The sequence below is a fragment of the Rhinatrema bivittatum genome, unplaced genomic scaffold, assembly GCF_901001135.1.
Source record: "Rhinatrema bivittatum unplaced genomic scaffold, aRhiBiv1.1, whole genome shotgun sequence".
NCBI lineage: Eukaryota > Metazoa > Chordata > Amphibia > Gymnophiona > Rhinatrematidae > Rhinatrema > Rhinatrema bivittatum.
In genome coordinates, this window is record NW_021820708.1 from 175,373 (window position 1) to 194,562 (window position 19,190).

Below are 19,190 nucleotides of genomic sequence, written 5' to 3' on the forward strand. Positions count from 1 at the left end.
CATGGGGGGGGAGGGAGGGTAGGGGGGTAGGAGGGGTGTGGGAAAGGGGGGGGATGGGAGAGCGGAGGGGAGAAGGCATAGATAGATGAAGTAAAAAACAAAAAATAAAATAGAAAAGAGGGAGACTATGTACAGTTGAAGTGTGTACAGGTACCATTAACTTAAATATTACTACGGAAGTGTTGAAAAACCGGCCGTATTAACTGGGCGAAGGTATTCACTAGGATATATGGGATTTAAAATTTACCTTTTCATTCTTTACTGTGTCTTTACAGATGGTGGAGGTTAAAATTGAAATTTTATATCATGGTTTGAATATGATGGAGAGTGATATCCTCTTTTGAATATGTTTCATGGCCACAGTAGAATTAATCGGTATGGATAACACTTGGTCAATATTCACAGTTGATTTTGTAATATCTTACTACTGAACATATGATGAGTTGTTTGCTTATCTGTGATTTTTTGTTACAGATTCAGATACTGTGGGGTGTAAAGAATTAGATAGATGGTGACTCTAAGATCATAGTCGATGTTGCAATTTGATGCCGTTTCAGCATATGTGGAAAAGGTTCTAAGTTTGGTAAGCAATGTGATCCGTGGGTATGTGAGGTAGTCATGTTTCAGTACACATTCAGGCAGGTTTTTTTAATATATTTTTTTCATTGTTTTGAATTGATAGGTATATTTGAAGATTACATAAGTATAGATTGAAAATACATGGTGGAGAAATTCCAGATGCATTATAGAGTGAGGCGGTATTCTGAATATTTTTGAAGTCCATCCCTGAGGAAGCCCCTGAGTTAAAAGGGGTGAAACGAAGATCTTTGTCGGATAGTCGGACTAACATTGATATTCTATGGATACAATGTTCATTGCATTGGATACATAATGGGGCGGATTTTAAGAGCCCTGCTCACCGGCGCGCGCAGACCCCGGGACTCGCGTAAGTCCCGGGGTTCTCCGAGGGGGGCGTGTCGGGGGCGGGCCCTGTCGTCGCGGCGTTTAGGGGGCGTGCCGGGAGCGTTTCGGGGGCGGGCCCGGGGGCGTGGCCGCGCCCTCCGGACCCGCCCCCAGGTCGCGTCCCGGCGCGCTAGCGGCCCCCTGGCGCGCGGGGGAGGCGTAAATCCCCCGACAAAGGTAAGGGGGGGGGCTTAGACAGGGCCGGGGGGGTGGGTTAGGTAGGGGAAGGGAGGAGAAGGTGAGGGGAGGGCAAAAGGAAGTTCCCTCCGAGGCCGCTCCGATTTCGGAGCGGCCTCGGAGGGAACGGGGGTAGGCTGCGCGGCTCGGCGCGCGCCGGCTATACAGAATTCATAGCCTTGCGCGCACCGATCCAGGATTTTAGCGGATACGCGCGGCTCCGCGCGTATCTACTAAAATCCAGCGTACTTTTGCTTGCGCCTGATGCGCCAGCAAAAGTACGCCTATTCGCGTTTTTTGAAATCTACCCCAATATGTTGTAATTATTAATTACATGTGTATACTTTTTAATTGTATGTTAAAAAACGTTTTCAAAGCGTAAATTATTTGATATGGAAATCATTGGGATATGGGATTTTATGGTGGTGTGTATGTGATGGATGTATGAGTTAGAGAGTATTCTTAATGTTAGGCATATGTTGGTAATGCAAATAAAAATTATAAACTATAAGTGTCTTCTTCTTGTGTATAGTTAAGTATTTTGATAGAAGAGGGATTAACTATTGACCCTTTGTATAGTATACCGCTGATTTTAAAGCGGCAGTCAGCCGCGAATGATGTCACTCGGCTCCGCCCACGATGTCAGTAAACCAGCTCCAGCTGGTAGGCAGCGAAACAGTTCCTGCTCTGCGGTATTCCCCCAATGGGGTAGGTGGTACAACGCTGAACGGCCTGGACTCTCCTCACCTCTGGAGTCCCCCAAAGTTCTGCTGCTCTGCCGCTGATTTTAAAGTAGAAAAATCAATACCCAATGTATAGCGTGAAAAATTGAACTTAAACCTAATAAAAGAATTCCGCTATGTGAGGGGGCTTTTATCAAATTTATATAGATGTGAGTACGGTGACCGTCATAGTGCCTTTTTGCTTCTTGCGGCTTTTACTGAAGCCTTTTGGAGCGTTAGGGCTTTCTAATCTTAGGTCACGTACACAATAGTTCATGTATGCTCATTGGAAGAGCTATCAAAATTCATATGTTCTCCTAACAGGAGCTATCATGTAATGCACTTATCTCTGAATGAATCATCCACAATGCAGCGATGCCTAGTCCATCCGACACTGCAATGTTTCAGAGTTACATTACTCCTTCTTCAGGGAGCTTCTAAATGTAGTCTGCGGTGGATAAATTTGATTATGAAAGTGTGGTCAGTTTGCTAACGGGTTTAAACCACTGTGTGCCTTAACGGTGCTGCGAGCTACCTATCAGAGTGTATCCCCTAGTGCTCCAAAAGGCTTCAGTTAAAGCCGCAAGCAGCAAAAGGTGCTATATGACGGTCACCGTACTTACATCTATATAAATTTGATACAAGCCCCCTCACATAACTGATTTAAGTGGCAGTTGGCTGCAAATGACGTCACTCTGCCCACGATGTCAGTGAACCAGCTCCAGCTGGTAGGCAACGAGATATTTCCTGCTCTGCGGTATTCCCCCAATGGGGTAGGTGGTTCAACGCTGAATGGCCTGGACTCTCCTCACCTCTGGAGTCCCCCCCCCCCACCTTGTTTCTTATATGCTGTTAAGATCTTCATTTTATCAGCAAAATTTAATATCCGTGTGAACACCACTCTGGGCCTACCATTTTCTTGCAGTGGCTTACCCACGCGATGGCCCCTTTCAACCATAATGGGCTCAGTCTCCAAAGAAATGCCCAACTGCTCTGGAAACCAAACCTGCACCAAGTGAGGTAGATCAGCATCTTGAACTTTATCTGGTATCCCAACAATATGTAGATTATTACGCCTTCCTCTATTTTCTTGACTCAATTTACTCAGCCAAAGTTGCATTCTCTTTTTGTAATGCTGCCACAGTAGATTCCAATCTGTCCGTCGTAATTTCTGTGCCATTAACCCTATGTTCAATCCCGTCCATCCGATTCTGATGGGAATCAAGGCTATCTTTAACCTCATCAGTAGATGATTATAATTTGTTAAGTTTATTGGCAAGGGCAGCTGATCCATTCCTAGTGATTTCTTTTATTAAGTCTGCTTTCAGCTCCTGCATCGTCGCTTCCAGATCCACTGCCATTTTGTTATCCTCACTCTTGGACTTACTTTTTCGCGCTCGCAGAGATTTTATAGTCAGTCCAATTGAAAACTTCCCGCGAGGAGTCCAAATTAAAGGTGACAACGGAGTAATAGCCTGGTGTAAAAAACAATCAAGCTCAAAATCACCAAATACAAACTGTGTCTGGCAGGAGCTCAGCTTCTTAGCGACTTCCCATCTCCTCAGCTGCACCGTAAGTCTATATTGTTCTATGCCAGGAAAAATAGTGGAGAGTGTTCTAAACATCAAAATCACAGAACATATAGAAAGACATGGTTTAATGGAACAAAGTCAGCATGGCTTTATCCAAGGCAAGTCTTGCCTCACAAATCTGCTTCACTTTTTTTAAGGAGTTAATAAACATGTGGATAAAGGTGAACCGGTAGATGTAGTATACTTGGATTTCAGAAGGCGTTTGACAAAGTTCTTCATGAGAGGCTTCTAGGAAAAGTAAAAAGTCATGGAATAGGTGTCGATGTCCTTTCGTGGATTGCAAACTGGCTAAAAGACAGGAAACAGAGAGTAGGATTAAATGGACAATTTTCTCAGTGGAAGGGAGTGGACAGTGGAGTGCCTCAGGGATCTGTATTGGGACCCTTACTTTTCAATATATTTATAAATGATCTGGAAAGAAATACGACAAGTGAGATAATCAAATTTGCAGATGACACAAAATTGTTCAAAATAGTTAAATCACAAGCAGATTGTGATAAATTGCAGGAAGACCTTGTGAGACTGGAAAATTGGGCATCCAAATGGCAGATGAAATTTAATGTGGATAAGTGCAAGGTGATGCATATAGGGAAAAATAACCCATGCTATAATTACACAATGTTAGGTTCCATATTAGGTGCTACAACCCAAGAAAGATCTAGGCATCATAGTGGATAACACATTGAAATCGTCAGTTCGGTGTGCTGCCGCAGTCAAAAAAGCAAACAGAATGTTGGGAATTATTAGAAAGAGCATGGTGAATAAAATAGAAAATATCATAATGCCTCTGTATCGCTCCATGGTGAGACCGCACCTTGAATACTGTGTACAATTCTGGTCGCCGCATCTCAAAAAAAGATATAATTGCAATGGAGAAGGTACAGAGAAGGGCTACCAAAATGATAAGGGGAATGGAACAGCTCCCCTATGAGGAAAAACTAAAGAGGTTAGGACTTTTCAGCTTGGAGAAGAGACGGCTGAGGGGGGATATGATAGAGATGTTTAAAATCATGAGAGGTCTAGAATGGGTAGATATGAATCGGTTATTTACTCTTTCAGATAATAGAAAGACTAGGGGGCACTCCATGAAGTTAGCATGTGGCACATTTAAAACTAATCGGAGAAAGTTCTTTTTTATTCAGCGCACAATTAAACTCTGGAATTTGTTGCCAGAGGACGTGGTTAGTGCAGTTAGTATAGCTGTGTTTAAAAAAGGATTGGATAAGTTCTTGGAGGAAAAGTCCATTACCTGCTATTAAGTTCACTTAGGGGTAGATTTTCAAAAACCGCTAATAGGCGTACTTTTGCTGGCGCATCAGGCGCCAGCAAAAGTACGCTGGATTTTAGTAGATACGCGCGGAGCCGCGCGTATCCGCTAAAATCCTGGATCGGCGCGCGCAAGGCTATGAATTCTGTATAGCCGGCGCGCGCCGAGCCACACAGCCTACCCCCGTTCCCTCCGCCCTCCCCTCCCCTTCCCCTACCTAACCCACCCACCCGGCCCTGTCTAAGCCCCCCCCTTACCTTTGTCGGGGGATTTACGCCTCCCAGAGGGAGGCGTAAATCCCCGCGCGCCAGCGGGCCGCTAGCGCGCCGGGACGCGACCTGGGGGCGGGTCCGGAGGGCGCGGCCACGCCCCCGGGCCGCCCCGGGCCGTAACCACGCCCCCAGGCCCGCCCCTGAAACGCTCTCGGCACGCCCCCTAAACGCCGTGACGACCGGGCCCGCCCCCGACACGCCCCCCCCGGAGAACCCCGGGACTTACGCGAGTCCCGGGGTCTGCGCGCGCCGGTGAGCCTATGTAAAATAGGCTCACCGGCGTGCAGGGCCCTGCTCGCCTAAATCCGCCCGGATTTGGGCGGATTTAGGCGAGCAGGGTTCTTAAAATCCGCCCCTTAGAGAATAGCCACTGCCATTAGCAATGGTAACATGGAATAGACTTAGTTTTTGGGTACTTGCCAGGTTCTTATGGCCTGGATTGGCTACTGTTGGAAACAGGATGCTGGGCTTGATGGACCCTTGGTCTGACCCAGTATGGTATGTTCTTATGTTCTTATGTTAATTGCTCTGAACCTGCCTTGAGTTGTGAGGAAGGTGGTTTATAAAATAGAAAAATACATGCATATTATGTGGAGGACCTGTGTTTAATTTCTTTTTCAGTTCTGTTCCCCAAGTCAGCCTTGCTGGTAGGGGCCAATACCCTCTAATTTTAATTAAAAATTAAAATCTTGACTGTGGTCCTCCAGCCTTCCACTTCCTCTCCCTCTCTGCTAAATAAAAAAAAAAATTGCGTCCTTGCCACCCGGGGCTGAATAGTTACGCTTATAGCACAAACGTCCAGCCATATTACCAGAGTAAAGCTGGTCGTGCCCAAGATTGCTGTGTACTGTGATCCCAGGTCTCCAAACGAGCCCTGAATCAGGTTCTGTGTGGGTGGGAGAGATTCAGAAAGAGGGTGGTGGCTTGTGGAGGGTGGCAAAGAGGCAATTTATTTTTGTGTTTAGTGGACAGGGAGTGGGAAGGACTGGAGGGCTGCTGTCAATATTTTCATTTTTTATTAAAACTGGTGGGGTTGGGGGTGGATTGGGAATTGGGCTGGGAGGCCCATTATTATGATTTTTGTTTTGTTCCAAAGGAGTGCTAATTAATCGGTTATCTTTTGAAGATATCTGGTTAAATATCTAGTCATCTGGCCTCATAGGCAAGATAAACTTAGGCCTAACTGGTGAAATTCAAAAGCTGGCTGATTAGGTTTAAAGTTAGCCGGATAACTTTAGGAAATATATACAGCAGGACATGTATCCTGCTGAATATCTAGGCGAAGCTATCTGGCTAACTTTAGCCAGATAACTTTTCCACTCACCAGCTTTCTGAATATTACTCCCTAGGTGTGTACCTTTACACTAAGGGGTAGATTTTCAGAGCCCTGCTCGCCTAAATCCGCCCAAAACCGGGCGGATTTAGGCGAGCAGGGCCCTGCGCGCCGGGAAGCCTATTTTACATAGGCTTCCCGGCGCGCGCAGACCCCGGGACTCGCGTACGTCCCGGGGTTTTCGGAGGGGGGGCGTGTCGGGGGGCGTGTCGGGGGGCGGGCCCGGTCGTCGCGGCGTTTCGGGGGCGTGTCGGCAGCGTTTTGGGGGCGGGTACGGGGGCGTGGCTACGGCCCGGGGCGGTCCGGGGGCGTGGCCGCGCCCTCCGTACCCGTCCCCAGGTTGCGGCCCGGCGCGCAGCAGGCCCGCTGGCGCGCGGGGATTTACGTCTCCCTCCGGGAGGCGTAAATCCCCCGACAACGGTAAGGGGGGGGTGTAGACAGGGCCGGGTGGGTGGGTTAGGTAGGGGAAGGGAGGGTAAGGTGAGGGGAGGGCAAAGGAAAGTTCCCTCCGAGGCCGCTCCGATTTCGGAGCGGCCTTGGAGGGAACGGGGGGAGGCAGCGCGGCTCGGCGCGCGCAGGCTATACAAAATCGATAGCCTTGCGCGCGCCGATCCAGGATTTTAGTGGATACGCGCGGCTCCGCGCGTATCTACTAAAATCCAGCGTACTTTTGCTTGAGTCTGATGCGCAAGCAAAAGTAGGCTGTTCGCGCGCCTCTTAAAATCTACCCCTAAGTGTTTTGGAATTGGCAATGTGGGATGGGCAGATTGGATCAGGAGCTTTCATCTCTTTGTCACTGCTTCAGAGGAATTGCATGTGTTTGTGCATAAAGAACACTGTGATTTCTCTCTTCCTGTAGATTGACTGCAAATCCCATTTTGTCACTGTCCAATGCAGTTATAGCTGTTGTTCCAGCTCGGAGATTACGTTGTTCTTTGTAATAAGTTCCCACTCAGCAGGAATTTCTCCTTTTCCCTCAAACTTTGCACAGTAGTCTTTCTCTAATCTTGACCTGAAATGGCACACAAACCATTTCCAATAGAACAATGGTGAGGAGTCTGGTGTGATGCTCCAGTTTGCGTAAGTGGGCCCCACCTTTCGATAACTCTTGTATGGAATTTGATCATTTCTGCCAAGCACTATCAGAGAATTGCTGGCTACAAGACTTGAGCAGATATCAATGACAAAGTGATCTGTCTGGTCCCACAAGATGCCAGACAGGGCTTGAGGACGATGGAAATGAACACTGTGGTCCCCACTGTGCTTTGGTATTGTGTTGGTACAGATGGCCTTGCAAAAGGGACACTGCTCAGTGCAGCCACCTAGCTCCTTAGCGAGTATTTCAGATGGCCTTGATTGAAATTCTTTCACACTGACCTTAGCAAAGTCATCTTTTAGACTTTTTGTCATATTTTCCAGCTCTTTGCTTGTTGCTTCCTTGAGAAACCCAGTATCCGTGATTTCATGATGCTCAATGGCTTTCAGATCACTTCTGGCAAGACAAATCTCATCTCCAAGTGCTGCACAAAAGCTATCTAGCCACAAAGATGCATTGCAACAAGGCTTATTAATCACCAGAGTGGATTTGCCAATGGCTGACAAAACAAGGCTGTGAAAAAAGTCTAGACTGATGTTTAAGAAATTCATCAATCTGGACTGCTCTTTGCAATAATCATCAACACATTTTTCAATGAAAATCTCAAAAGATTTTTTCGGAGAATGAATATACAATCTATATTTCTCAAAGTTTTCCTCTTCTGCAAGAGACATCAGAATGTAGGTTTCTAGTTTGGATCTGTTGCCATTGAAGGCTGGGTAGTTACACCTCATCTCATCGACTATTTTAATGGCTGTTTTCTCATAGACAGCCTGTTGGACAGCCTCTTTAAGTTTCATGCATAGGTGCTCAGCAAAGGTCGTGATAGATGTTGCTCCTTGGCAGGAAACTTTAAAACAATGAAAGAAATCCTCTCTTTTACTCTCAAGATGCATTACTGGATCATTTGATTTCTGAAACACTTTGTGCATGTTTTCAAATTTCTTTGCTGCTGTTTGGCAAATGTGGAGCAGCAAGTCGATTTTGAATGGCGTTGTTAATGTAAATGTTTTCCCTTTGGACAGAGCATCCACCTCATTGTTTACTTCATTGACTATATAGTGAATATAGCTTATATTATAATCCATTCTTCTTTGCTCTTTTTCTTTTATATATGCATCAATGTTTTGTACCAGCCGATCTTTCAATTGCTCTATGTTTCGTTTGTCATCCTCTTGTAATGTTTTCTTCCAGCTCCATTTGGCTTTCTTCATTTGCACATGCTCAAAATAATTAATGGAAAATCTGTTCAGTTGCTGAATTTTTTCCTGTATAAGAGGTTCGCGTTGAAAAGTACTTAAAAGAATATTTTCTACATCAATGCTAACATTAGGCTGTTTAGAAGGAGGTACACTAGAGGCGATGTCACTGACAAACTCATTCCATAAAAGATTAAAATGATCTCGCAGATCCTCATCACTCAGTTTCTTATTTTTCAATAATAGGGCCACATCTTTACTTTTTTGAAACAAATTATCTTCATATTCTGCCTTTTTTTTATTTAGCCTGCTTTGGCTGTCTTTTAATCTGATAAATTCTTTTGCCTTTTGTCCAGTTATTTCAATAAGTTCTTCTTTAAGATAAGTCAGTCTATTTTCAATATTGCTTTTCCACTGAATCAAAATTTTGCACTCTTTGTTCTCAGAGAAATATGTATTTAGGTCTTTCATTACATCTTCATATTTCTCTTTAACTTGACCCTCAAGACTTCCTGATTCAACAGACTTGATGTTGCCTGCCTTGATTTGATTGTTTAATTTGTTCTGAAGTTCCAGCATGTGACTTCTCAGCTTCCAGGTCCAGTCCCTGTATTTTATTTCAAGTTTGCTGTAGGCTGAAATCTCCAGTGCGTTCTTAAAGCTGAAAACAAAGTTTTCTTTTAAAAGCGCCTGCCAAAGATTTTGCATACGTGCTTTGAATTCTGAAATCTTTAAGATATTTGAATATGAATCCTTTTTGGCTGTTGCTAAGATCTGCTTCTTTAGTTCCTGAACACATTGACTGTAGCTTGGATTAGGTGGTGCCATTGGTGGATCTCCTTCCCAGAGGTGAGCAAAATAATGAACCTGGTTGTTCACATCAAATTGGATAACATCACTGAAGCATGTTGCATCACATAGCTCTTGTTGAGCAGCAGTAAGAGTCATTTCATCCAGTTTCTGCTGAAGGTTTCTTCGTCCTTCCATATTTTTAGATTTTGCAGTTATTTCTCCAACATTCTGGTGGACAAACAGACAACTTGGAGACAGTTTCACTTGTTTCATTCTCAAAAATGCCTGTACAGTAATCTGAAGAATGTCTTGGATTTCTGATGGGGTCTCTCCAAAAATATTTAGCAGAGTCATGCTGCCAAGACCAATGACAAAGGTTGCCAATTCATTGTCATGGTTGAGTGACAATTCAGTTGGTATTTCAGGGGCTCGAAGCCCTTCAGTATCAATCACCAGAACAAAGTCAAAGTTCAAATCTTGCCTCAGGTTCTCATCAACTTTAATGAGCTGTATAAATGCTCCCCGGGTACATCTCCCTGCACTGACGGAAAACTGAAGGCCAAACATGGTGTTCAGTAATGTTGACTTTCCACTGCTTTGGACACCAAGTACAGAGAGAACAAACAATCTTTTATCTCCCAGTTTCTCAATTAATCTGTCTAAGATAGCTCCTATCCATTTTAGAGGCACGTATGCAGCATCTCCATCCATCAGTTCAATAGGGTAACCAGAATTCATCATGTCTGCTGCTATCTGTGGTAGAGCAGACAAACATGCATCTGTTTGGTGTACTGAGCTCAAAGCTTCATAAACCTGACCAACCTCCCTTAACAGATGTTCAAGGCCCAACAGGCCAGCATTTATCTTATTGGATAATGCTTCCAGTCTTTTCTGCAATTTGTTTTCCAGCTCATTCTTATTCCCAGTTTGCTTTTCAGCAAGTAATTTTGACCACACCGAATGGTACTCTTGACGTAGTTCTGAGAGAGGGCCAGAAGTCAGGTCCTCTATGAATACTTTCAGGAACTGTAGAAAGTATTGTTTCATTGTATCTGAATTTAACTGGAATGCTTGAATAAATGAGTTCATAACTTTGTTGAGGGGAAATGCGTTTTGCAGCTGCTTATTCCGTAAATCCTGTTTCTCCGATTCAATTTGACTTCTGTGCTGTTCAATGCTTCTTTTCCTTTTGTCCTGTAGGCGACTAAGTTCTTTGTCCTTTGTACACCACTGATGCCACAGCATTCCTTGGAGAGGAAGACACTGTTCCTTCCTATCTGATAAATTCTTCTCCTTCAAGAGATCCAGAACAAGCTGTGCCCGTTCTTTCCCACTTTTGCACTCTGGTTCATCTTCATCTATAAGGAACCCATGTTTCCGTGCAATATCTGCGCATTCATCAAGGGTGCAACTACTGGTGGATATTGCCAGTAAATGCTTAATTGCTGTTCTTAGCTCATTAATAAATTCTGTCTCATTTCTGTTCTTGAGGGCTATTTTTATCTTGTTTTTACACTTACTAGGTGGGATCTTCTCTCGGTCAACACAGAGACAGATCAAGAGTTTCTTAGACTGCAGGAGGTCATTTAAAATGTCCTTGCTTTCTTCATGATTAATGTCAGAGTCAGAGAGGAGGATCACGTTGACAGAAGCTATTTCATTTAAAAAGGCAACTTGCTTTTTATGCTCTCTGGCATCCCCATGCAGATTAGTGAATGCAGTGCAGTCCTTAAACCAGCTGTTGTTCTTACCACCAGGGCAGTACCAGAAGACTTCGACAACACCCTTCATTAAAATGCAGTCTTTGCTGCTGCCACTAGAGTGCCGGTGGAAAAAGATGTCATGCCTGTACTTGCTTAATAATGCATTCAAGATCAGAGACTTAGAACTGGAATTTGTGCCGAACCTGATAAAGGAAACCACTGGTGTATGAGCTTTTGAAATAAAGGTGTCTCCACATTTTGCTTCCATACTCTCCTTTTCTAAATTCTCTAAATTCTCAGCATATTGCCAGCTCTTCTTGACCTGCCTAAAGGACCAAAGAGGGAATTCTATTTTTGAAGTGCAGGGATTTGGTACCAACAAAGGGATTGCAAACTGGCAAGCAGAAAGTTTTGTTGAAATGTATTGTCTCAGAAAATCATCTGCACAATGAAATATAATCATCTGCAGATCCATGGGATGCACAGACACCTGATCTGTTCTACCAGCTCTACCATCATCTTCGACATCACCATTAAAAAAGTCTTCCACAGCATCTAGGGATCCATTTGCATTGTCTTCGGGGCTTGAGGTATCCTCACAAATGAACATAGTTTTACTTTCATTCTTGCATACCAAATACCTTGCCCGGTAGTCCAGTATTGCCAATTTTTGCAAAAAGTAAAAAGGTAGTTCACTTTCTGAGTTTGGCTGGCTTTCATGAACTTGTAGAGAATACCGGTCAATACAGGTAAAATTCATAATCCCCATCTTCCTGGGATAGTAATTTTGCAGAGCAAGTCTCTTGGTCAAGTTGAACAATTCTTGGTCTTTGATAGGTTGATATGCAGTCTTGTGATACTGCAACATATCTATGGCTTCTGGCATTGGTGTGGTTTGTTGGACATCCTTTTGACAGATGTCTGCTAGTTCTTTTATATGTGCTTTATATAATTCAGACATTGCTGCTTCATTGTTTCCAGCCTGGAGGGAGAGTAAGTTTTTCTCAAACGTGATCCAGTCACTACATTCATGATGATGGTTAAGGACTTTACATACTTCAGGTGAGAGAGAACCTTTCATGTGATCCACCATGAACTTCAGACGTTCTTTCTTATGTTCTTGGGGTACATCTTCAGATTCAACAGCTATTGTTAGACCTGTGAAGATTAGGAAGGCTTGAGCTCTGTAAATATTTAGATCCCTAAGATCCAAGTAAGCTTTATGTGTGGTTTCCATTTCCTTGTGCATAAAGTCAATTTCTGGGTAGCCCAACAGATATGTAAAACTAGCATTTTCCAAAGAGTATCCCAGGCGGTTTGCAATTATCAGTAGTAATAGTTCAATATCTGTTTGCTTTGTATTTCGTAGGGCCTTCAGCAAAAAATACAAAGATACGCTTATGGTACAAGTGGCTTTCACCTTTGCTTCATGCACCATTTCTGCAGATGGTCTGAGTTCACACACAACTTGCTGAATTTGTGTTTTTAGTTTACACAAGACTTTGACAAATTCATCAAATTCTGAAATAGAAATACTGTTTTGCTCTTTTTCAGGATGGCAAATCCACTTCATTAGACAGGAATACTGATAGAAATTCTCAACTCTGTAGACATGGGAGTTGAGAAGACAGCGCATTTGAGTTTTGATATATGTAGTTTTATTTTCAGGCATATCTTTATATACTTCAAATACCTTCATCAGGAAATCCTGAAGCACCTTATTAGAGAGGCATATATTAATCCAAGTACTGTAGTGCCCTGTCCTTTGATTCAGTTTCTGTTTAAAGTCAATTAGTTTCATCAACTGGTTTTCAGCACAAGAGATCTCCCAGGATTTAAGGTCCTCTAGGAATGACTGGGCTTCATATATGGCACTAGCTAGCTGCTCTCCAATCAGCATGCTTGCACTTTGGCTTGTTAGGGCTTTGTAGGCTTCCATTAGGCAAGAACTAATTTGCTGAACATCCTTAAAATCTTCCCTATGACTGGACAAAATTATGCTCCACACGGGTACCAGCTGGAAGCCTCTGTCAATTACGCTCCATGTTTTGTTACTGGTCATTAGCCCAGACTTCCACTGCATAAGAGAATCTAATTCAACTGGGCCACCTGTTTTGGTAACAAATACCTGGATTTGTGTCCGGAGATGTTCCCTCTGTTTACCTTGAAAAGATGCTTCAGAGTGTGAATTAGCCATGCCAATTCTTGCCCCAAAACCAAAGTAGCTGGCTCCTATGTAATGGTTTAGTTCAGTAGATGACAATTTTTTTACCTCTTCTAGCTGTTCTGTTTTGAAACCCTGAGAGGTAGCATTCCACCGGAAGATCCCACCAAAATGAAGAGGGCCTTGGTTAGCATGAGAGCCAAATGTGTTGAAAAAATCCCCACATTTACTTTTGATCAACATGAATTTGTCTGCTTCTAGGGTAAGATCTAGGAGCTGCTCAATATCTTTTAGCTCCTGAAGGGCAGCTCTAGAAAGGCGAATCTGGTCCTTAGTGAAGTGATATGATGCCAGTGGAATATAGTTGTATTTTGTAGAGCACAAATATGTGTGTTCAGAGTAAGAATTTGTTTTTTTTTCAGACACTGATGATTTACTATAATCATTGCTGGTTTCAATTTCAACCCCCCATAAGCCCCCTTGAAGTGAGCAGCTGATGCTGAAACCTAGTTTTTCCATACTCTTTGTAAACATTGATTCTGCATGATATGATGAGAATTCCTTCTGCTCAAATACAGGCCCATGCTCTGGCCCTAGGAGCTCAACCTCTTCGGGAATGCTGATTAGTTGATCTCGCTTTCCCAGAAAATCTTCCAGTTTGCTAGTCTTGTAGATGCCTTGCAGGACAAGACCTGCTGAGGCATATCTCAGCACTTCCTTATCAGGAATATTCTCACTTCTTGACGCTATCTCTTCCATGACTTCTAGTTTGTTGTGCATGTTTGCTATGAGATCCTTGAAAGATGTCTGAGCTGACACCCAGGAATTGGTGGGTATGTCCATGGCTAATCTCAGTTCCTCTTCTTTCATTTTTACCAGTTCATCCTTCCGGCTTTTGCCTTCTGACTGCATCTGTTTGAGCTCCTTCAGTGTTAATTTTGCCTGCTCTTGCTTCTTTTTCAGCAGGTCACATCGTTCCTTTTGATTTTCCTTGCTTGTTACCTTTCTGTCTGGTATTTTCAGTAACTTTCTAAATGCTGTTTTTTCCCACATATGTTTTGCGTAGGATTCCAGTTTTAGGTAGTCTTCGTGGCTCAAGTGTTCTAGAGCTGGTGCATTAGTCACCCCAAGTTGTTCATTTAGGATGGGCAGCCAGTATTCCACAGTCAGTCCCGTTTCAGTCAGGGTCTTCACAAGGTCCTTCTTTGCAGAATCTGCTCGACTTCCATCTGGTTCTTCCATTTCTGAGATGGCTTTAAAGAGAAAAAGAGCAGTATTTTTGTCAGTGATAAAACACAGAATGTAAAGGTGAAGTACTAAAGGAAACATAGGCAAAGAGAATATGAAAGGAGGTCTGGTGAAAGAAGGTTGAGTTATACAGGTTAGTAGAAGTGGACCCGATAATCTCAATGTCTTAAGGAATAGGCCAATTCTGGTTTTGCCCTTTGCATCTATGTCTTTGCTTTTGTTTTTTAATACAGAACTGGAACTACAAGTGCAGAGATGAAATGAGTTAAAATCAGGCCCAGCTCAGCCTATTTCCAAGGACATGGAGCTAGTTAGTCACTTTAAGTCAGAGCTTCCCAAACCTGTGCTAATGATCCCATGTTTAGACAGATTTTCAGTGCATCCACAATGAACATGCATGAGATAAATGAGCATACATTGGAGACCGGGAGTATGCAAATGTGACTGCATATTTATTGTGGATATCTTGAAAATCTGACTGACTGGGGGGGTCACCAGGATAGGTTTGAGAAGTCCTGCCTTGGGTTATTATGTATTTAAGATTATGCAGAAAGCATAATGCTGAAGCCTGTGAGATCAAAATGTTGTTAGTTCAGACAGCCCAAGTCTCCCAGATCTTCCAGAAAACTCTTCCTCCTCCTACTTCTTCTCCTGTTTCTTTATTTATAATCACACTTTTCCACTGAAAGAGTTCAAAGCGTGTTATAAAAAGTTTATAAAAGATAGACAAGCAATTCCTTAGTAGATAAGTATAGCAAACCTCAGTGTGACCAGAATTGGGAGGAATAGGAGACAATACTATTTACTAGAGATGTGCATTCATTTGAAACGACATATACAATTTCAGCAACATGGTCAATGGCATTTCAAGTCATTATTTAAACAAAACAATATAAAAAAACACAACATTTTGTTTTATTTTCTATTGTTTTTTGCATGCACTATTTGCAAAGAATGCATACTGTACGCAAATAGTCCACACAGGTTCCCCTGATAAACCTCATGACCACCTTAATTTCCTCTGGAGGCAGCTGAAGTTTCCCAGAAATGAAATATTTAGGGAAAGCCCCTCCCCCCTGTCCACATTGCTCACTCCCAATCCCCAACCCCTCCCTTTTGTTTAAAAAATAACCCCTCCCCAACTGCCAGCCTCCCTCCCCCCACAGAGCCCACCCTCTTGATCCCCCCAGACTTATCAAAATTGTCTTGATGGTCTATTGTGGGTCTGGGAGCGACCCCTCAGCCCCCAGACACGGTGGCTCCCATATTCCAAAATAGTGCTATAATTACACAATGTTGGGTTCCATATTAGGTGCTGCAACCCAAGAAAGAGATCTAGGTGTCATAGTGGATAACACATTGAAATCATCGGTTCAGTGTGCTGCGGCAGTCAAAAAAGCAAACAGAATGTTGGGAATTATTAGAAAGGGAATGGTGAATACAACTGAAAATGTCATAATGCCTCTGTATCGCTCCATGGTGAGACCGCACCTTGAATACTGTGTACAATTCTGGTCGCCGCATCTCAAAAAAGATATAATTGCGATGGAGAAGGTACAGAGAAGGGCTACCAAAATGATAAGGGGAATGGAACAACTCCCCTATGAGGAAAGACTAAAGAGGTTAGGTCTTTTCAGCTTGGAGAAGAGACGACTGAGGCGGGGGATATGATAGAGGTGTTTAAAATCATGAGAGGTCTAGAACGGGTAGATGTGAATCGGTTATTTACTCTTTCGGATAATAGAAAGACTAGGGGGCACTCCATGAAGTTAGCATGTGGTACATTTAAAACTAATCGGGGAAAGTTCTTTTTTACTCAACGCACAATTAAACTCTGGAATTTGTTGCCAGAGGATGTGGTTAATGCAGTTAGTATAGCTGTGTTTAAAAAAGGATTGGATAATTTCTTGGAGGAGAAGTCCATTACCTGCTATTAAGTTCACTTAGAGAATAGCCACTGCCATTAGCAATGATAACATGGAATAGACTTAGTTTTTGGGTACTTGCCAGGTTTTTATGGCCTGGATTGGCCACTGTTGGAAACAGGATGCTGGGCTTGATGGACCCTTGGTCTGACCCAGTATGGCATTTCCTTATGTTCTTATGTTCTTTGACCCTATCATGTGACAGGGACTAATCACTGGTAATCAGGAAATAGCATGCACTATTATCCCAGGACAAGCAAGATGCTAGTCCTCACATAAAGGTGACGTCACTGATGGAGCCCTATTGCGGGAAAACTTTCTGTCAAAGTTTTTAGAAACTTTTGACTGGCACTGTGAGGCCACTGAGCATGCCCAGCATGCCATGATATTCTCTGCCACAGGGGTCTCTCTTCAGTCTTCGTTTTTCCACGCTGCTGCAAGCATCGTGGAGCTAGGAGCCCTATGAGTTTTTACTCACACATTGCTGACTGAAAAAGTCATTATTTTCAAATTATCTCTTCCATAAGGTATCTCTCTCTCTTTTTCTCCACCGGAAGGTGGAGAGTTTGGTATCGTTTTTACTGCAAGTAAAAACATTTTTTTCTCTCAGAAAATTTCCCCCGTTTTCATCGACGGCTGTCGGTGAAAACATGGCTTCAGGCTTTAAAAAAATGTCCGATTTGCAATCGGACTATGCCTATCACAGACCCACACCTTGAGTATGTTCTCTGCTTAGGCGAAAAACATGATGTCTCATCTTGCCAACAGTGTGCAGAAATGACTCCAAAAGGAAGGAAGCTTCGACACAAGAAAATGGAACACCTTTTTCACCTCCAACTCCTTCGATGTCAACGAAATCGTCCCCAGCAGGACTTACCAAAAAAGTTTTGCTGAAAAAATGACGTCTGGAGGGATCGGGTGATCAGGCATCGCCAACACCGTCGATGGCGTCGATAAGGTCGGTCATCGAGCAAAGGCCTAAACATAAGTATCGACACCGACATGCCCCAACACGAACATTAACTCCCTCCCCGGGAGAACCGAAAGCAAAGCGGCAAAAAGACAAGGAAACACCGCCACCGTCAGGGCCTACATCGATGGAACCCATACAACCATTGCATGAGGTATTATCTACTCCTCCACCGCCACCGTCCATTCCAGCTGTATGACAGGAATTGTCCCTGATCATCAAGCAAGCGGTGATGCAGGCCCTAAAAGAACAAATTCCAGTGACCATGCCGATACCGGTGACATTACTGATGACTGTGACACTACCGATGCCGGGGGCAATCCCGATGCCGGGGGCAACACCGATTCCAGTGACAACTTCGATGCCACTATCGATGCCAACGTTGGTGACTTCATTTTTACCAGTCACCATGCCGATGTCGATGACCCTGTCGGTTCCGGCACCGATGCCAATCTTCACGATTGCGCCGATGCCAGGCAATAAAGACAAAACAACTACGGTGACTTCGAAGAGATCATCAAAGACACTAGTCCCATCTTTGATCCCGAAGCCTTCACCATCGGTGCCTCTTCTTTCTGGGGATCCAGGACACCCAGACTCGGCACCACATCAAATAATAATGAAAAGATATCAGGATCTACTGGATTCTCTCCCCTCTAATCCAAGGGAAGAGCATTTTGAGGAATCATATCCTGAAGATCCATTGCCAAGACCTTCTGGCATTCCTCCTCCACCCAAGACTTCAGCAACTCCTCAGCACATCCAAGGATATGACACTTGGAGTGACACAAATTCAGAAACTTCATCTGAGGATTTTATGTCTGAGCCATCCCCACCAGATCCACGAAAGAAATCTCCTCCAGAAGATTTTACTTTCACAACTTTTGTCCAGGAAATGGCTGATACCATTCCTTTCAAATTAGTCACAGAGCAGGATACCAGACAACAAACCTTGGAGGTGCTTCAATTTGTCGACCCTCCAAAACAAGTGGTAGCCATACCAGTACATGATGTTCTCCTAGAATTGCAACATCATCTGTGGGAGCATCCCTGCTCCATTCCAGCTGTCAATAAGAGAATGGACAGTACATATTTAGTACAATCTGCTCCTGGGTATGAAAGGTCGCAGCTCCCTCACCACTCAATAGTGGTGGAGTCAGCACAAAAAAGATCAAAAAGAATTAGACCACATTCATCGAATCCCCCAGGTAAAGATCACCGGTTTTTAGATTCCCTGGGTCATAAAGTCTATCAAGGGGCCATGTTGAACTCTAGAATCTCTTCATACCAACTCTACATGACCCAATATCAAAGAGATTTGTGGAAACAAATGCAAGATTTTGTTCCATCTCTTCCATCTCAATATCAAGAGGCAGCCCAGGCCATCATCCACAAGGGTCTGGAGGCCGGAAAACATGAGGTCCGTGCGGTCTATGACAGATTCGAAACAGCTTCCAGGGTAGCTGCATCAGGGATCAGCGTCAGGAGGTGGGCATGGCTTAAGGCCTCAGACCTTAGATCTGAGGTCCAAGATAAATTAGTAGATCTTCCTTGCTTGGGAGATAACCTTTTTGGATCCAAGGTCCAGGATGCAGTGACTCAATTAAAGGAGCACACAAACACTGAGGCAGCTTTCTTCGCTTCCACAAGATCCTCCTACGCATTCTGGGCGTAGGCCTCAACGAAAAGAAGCTAGAAGACCTTTTTACAGACAAAGGAGATATTACCCTCCTATATCTTGAGCCAGGCCTTCTAGGACTCAACAAA

General features: G+C 43.8%; 1 protein-coding gene across 1 annotated transcript in view; it reads right to left on the minus strand.

The window, feature by feature from the left end:
• Positions 1-7,025: 7,025 nt before the first annotated feature.
• LOC115081985 (interferon-induced very large GTPase 1-like) overlaps positions 7,026-19,190 on the minus strand; it is a 49,497-nt gene continuing 37,332 nt past the window's right edge. The window contains exons 2-3 of the mRNA XM_029586226.1: positions 17,699-17,998; positions 7,026-14,533 (exon numbers count right to left, since the gene is read on the minus strand). Of these exons, the coding sequence (XP_029442086.1) occupies positions 7,224-14,533; positions 17,699-17,998 (7,610 nt within the window). The 3' untranslated portion in view covers positions 7,026-7,223. The remainder of the gene's footprint in view (positions 14,534-17,698; positions 17,999-19,190) is intronic.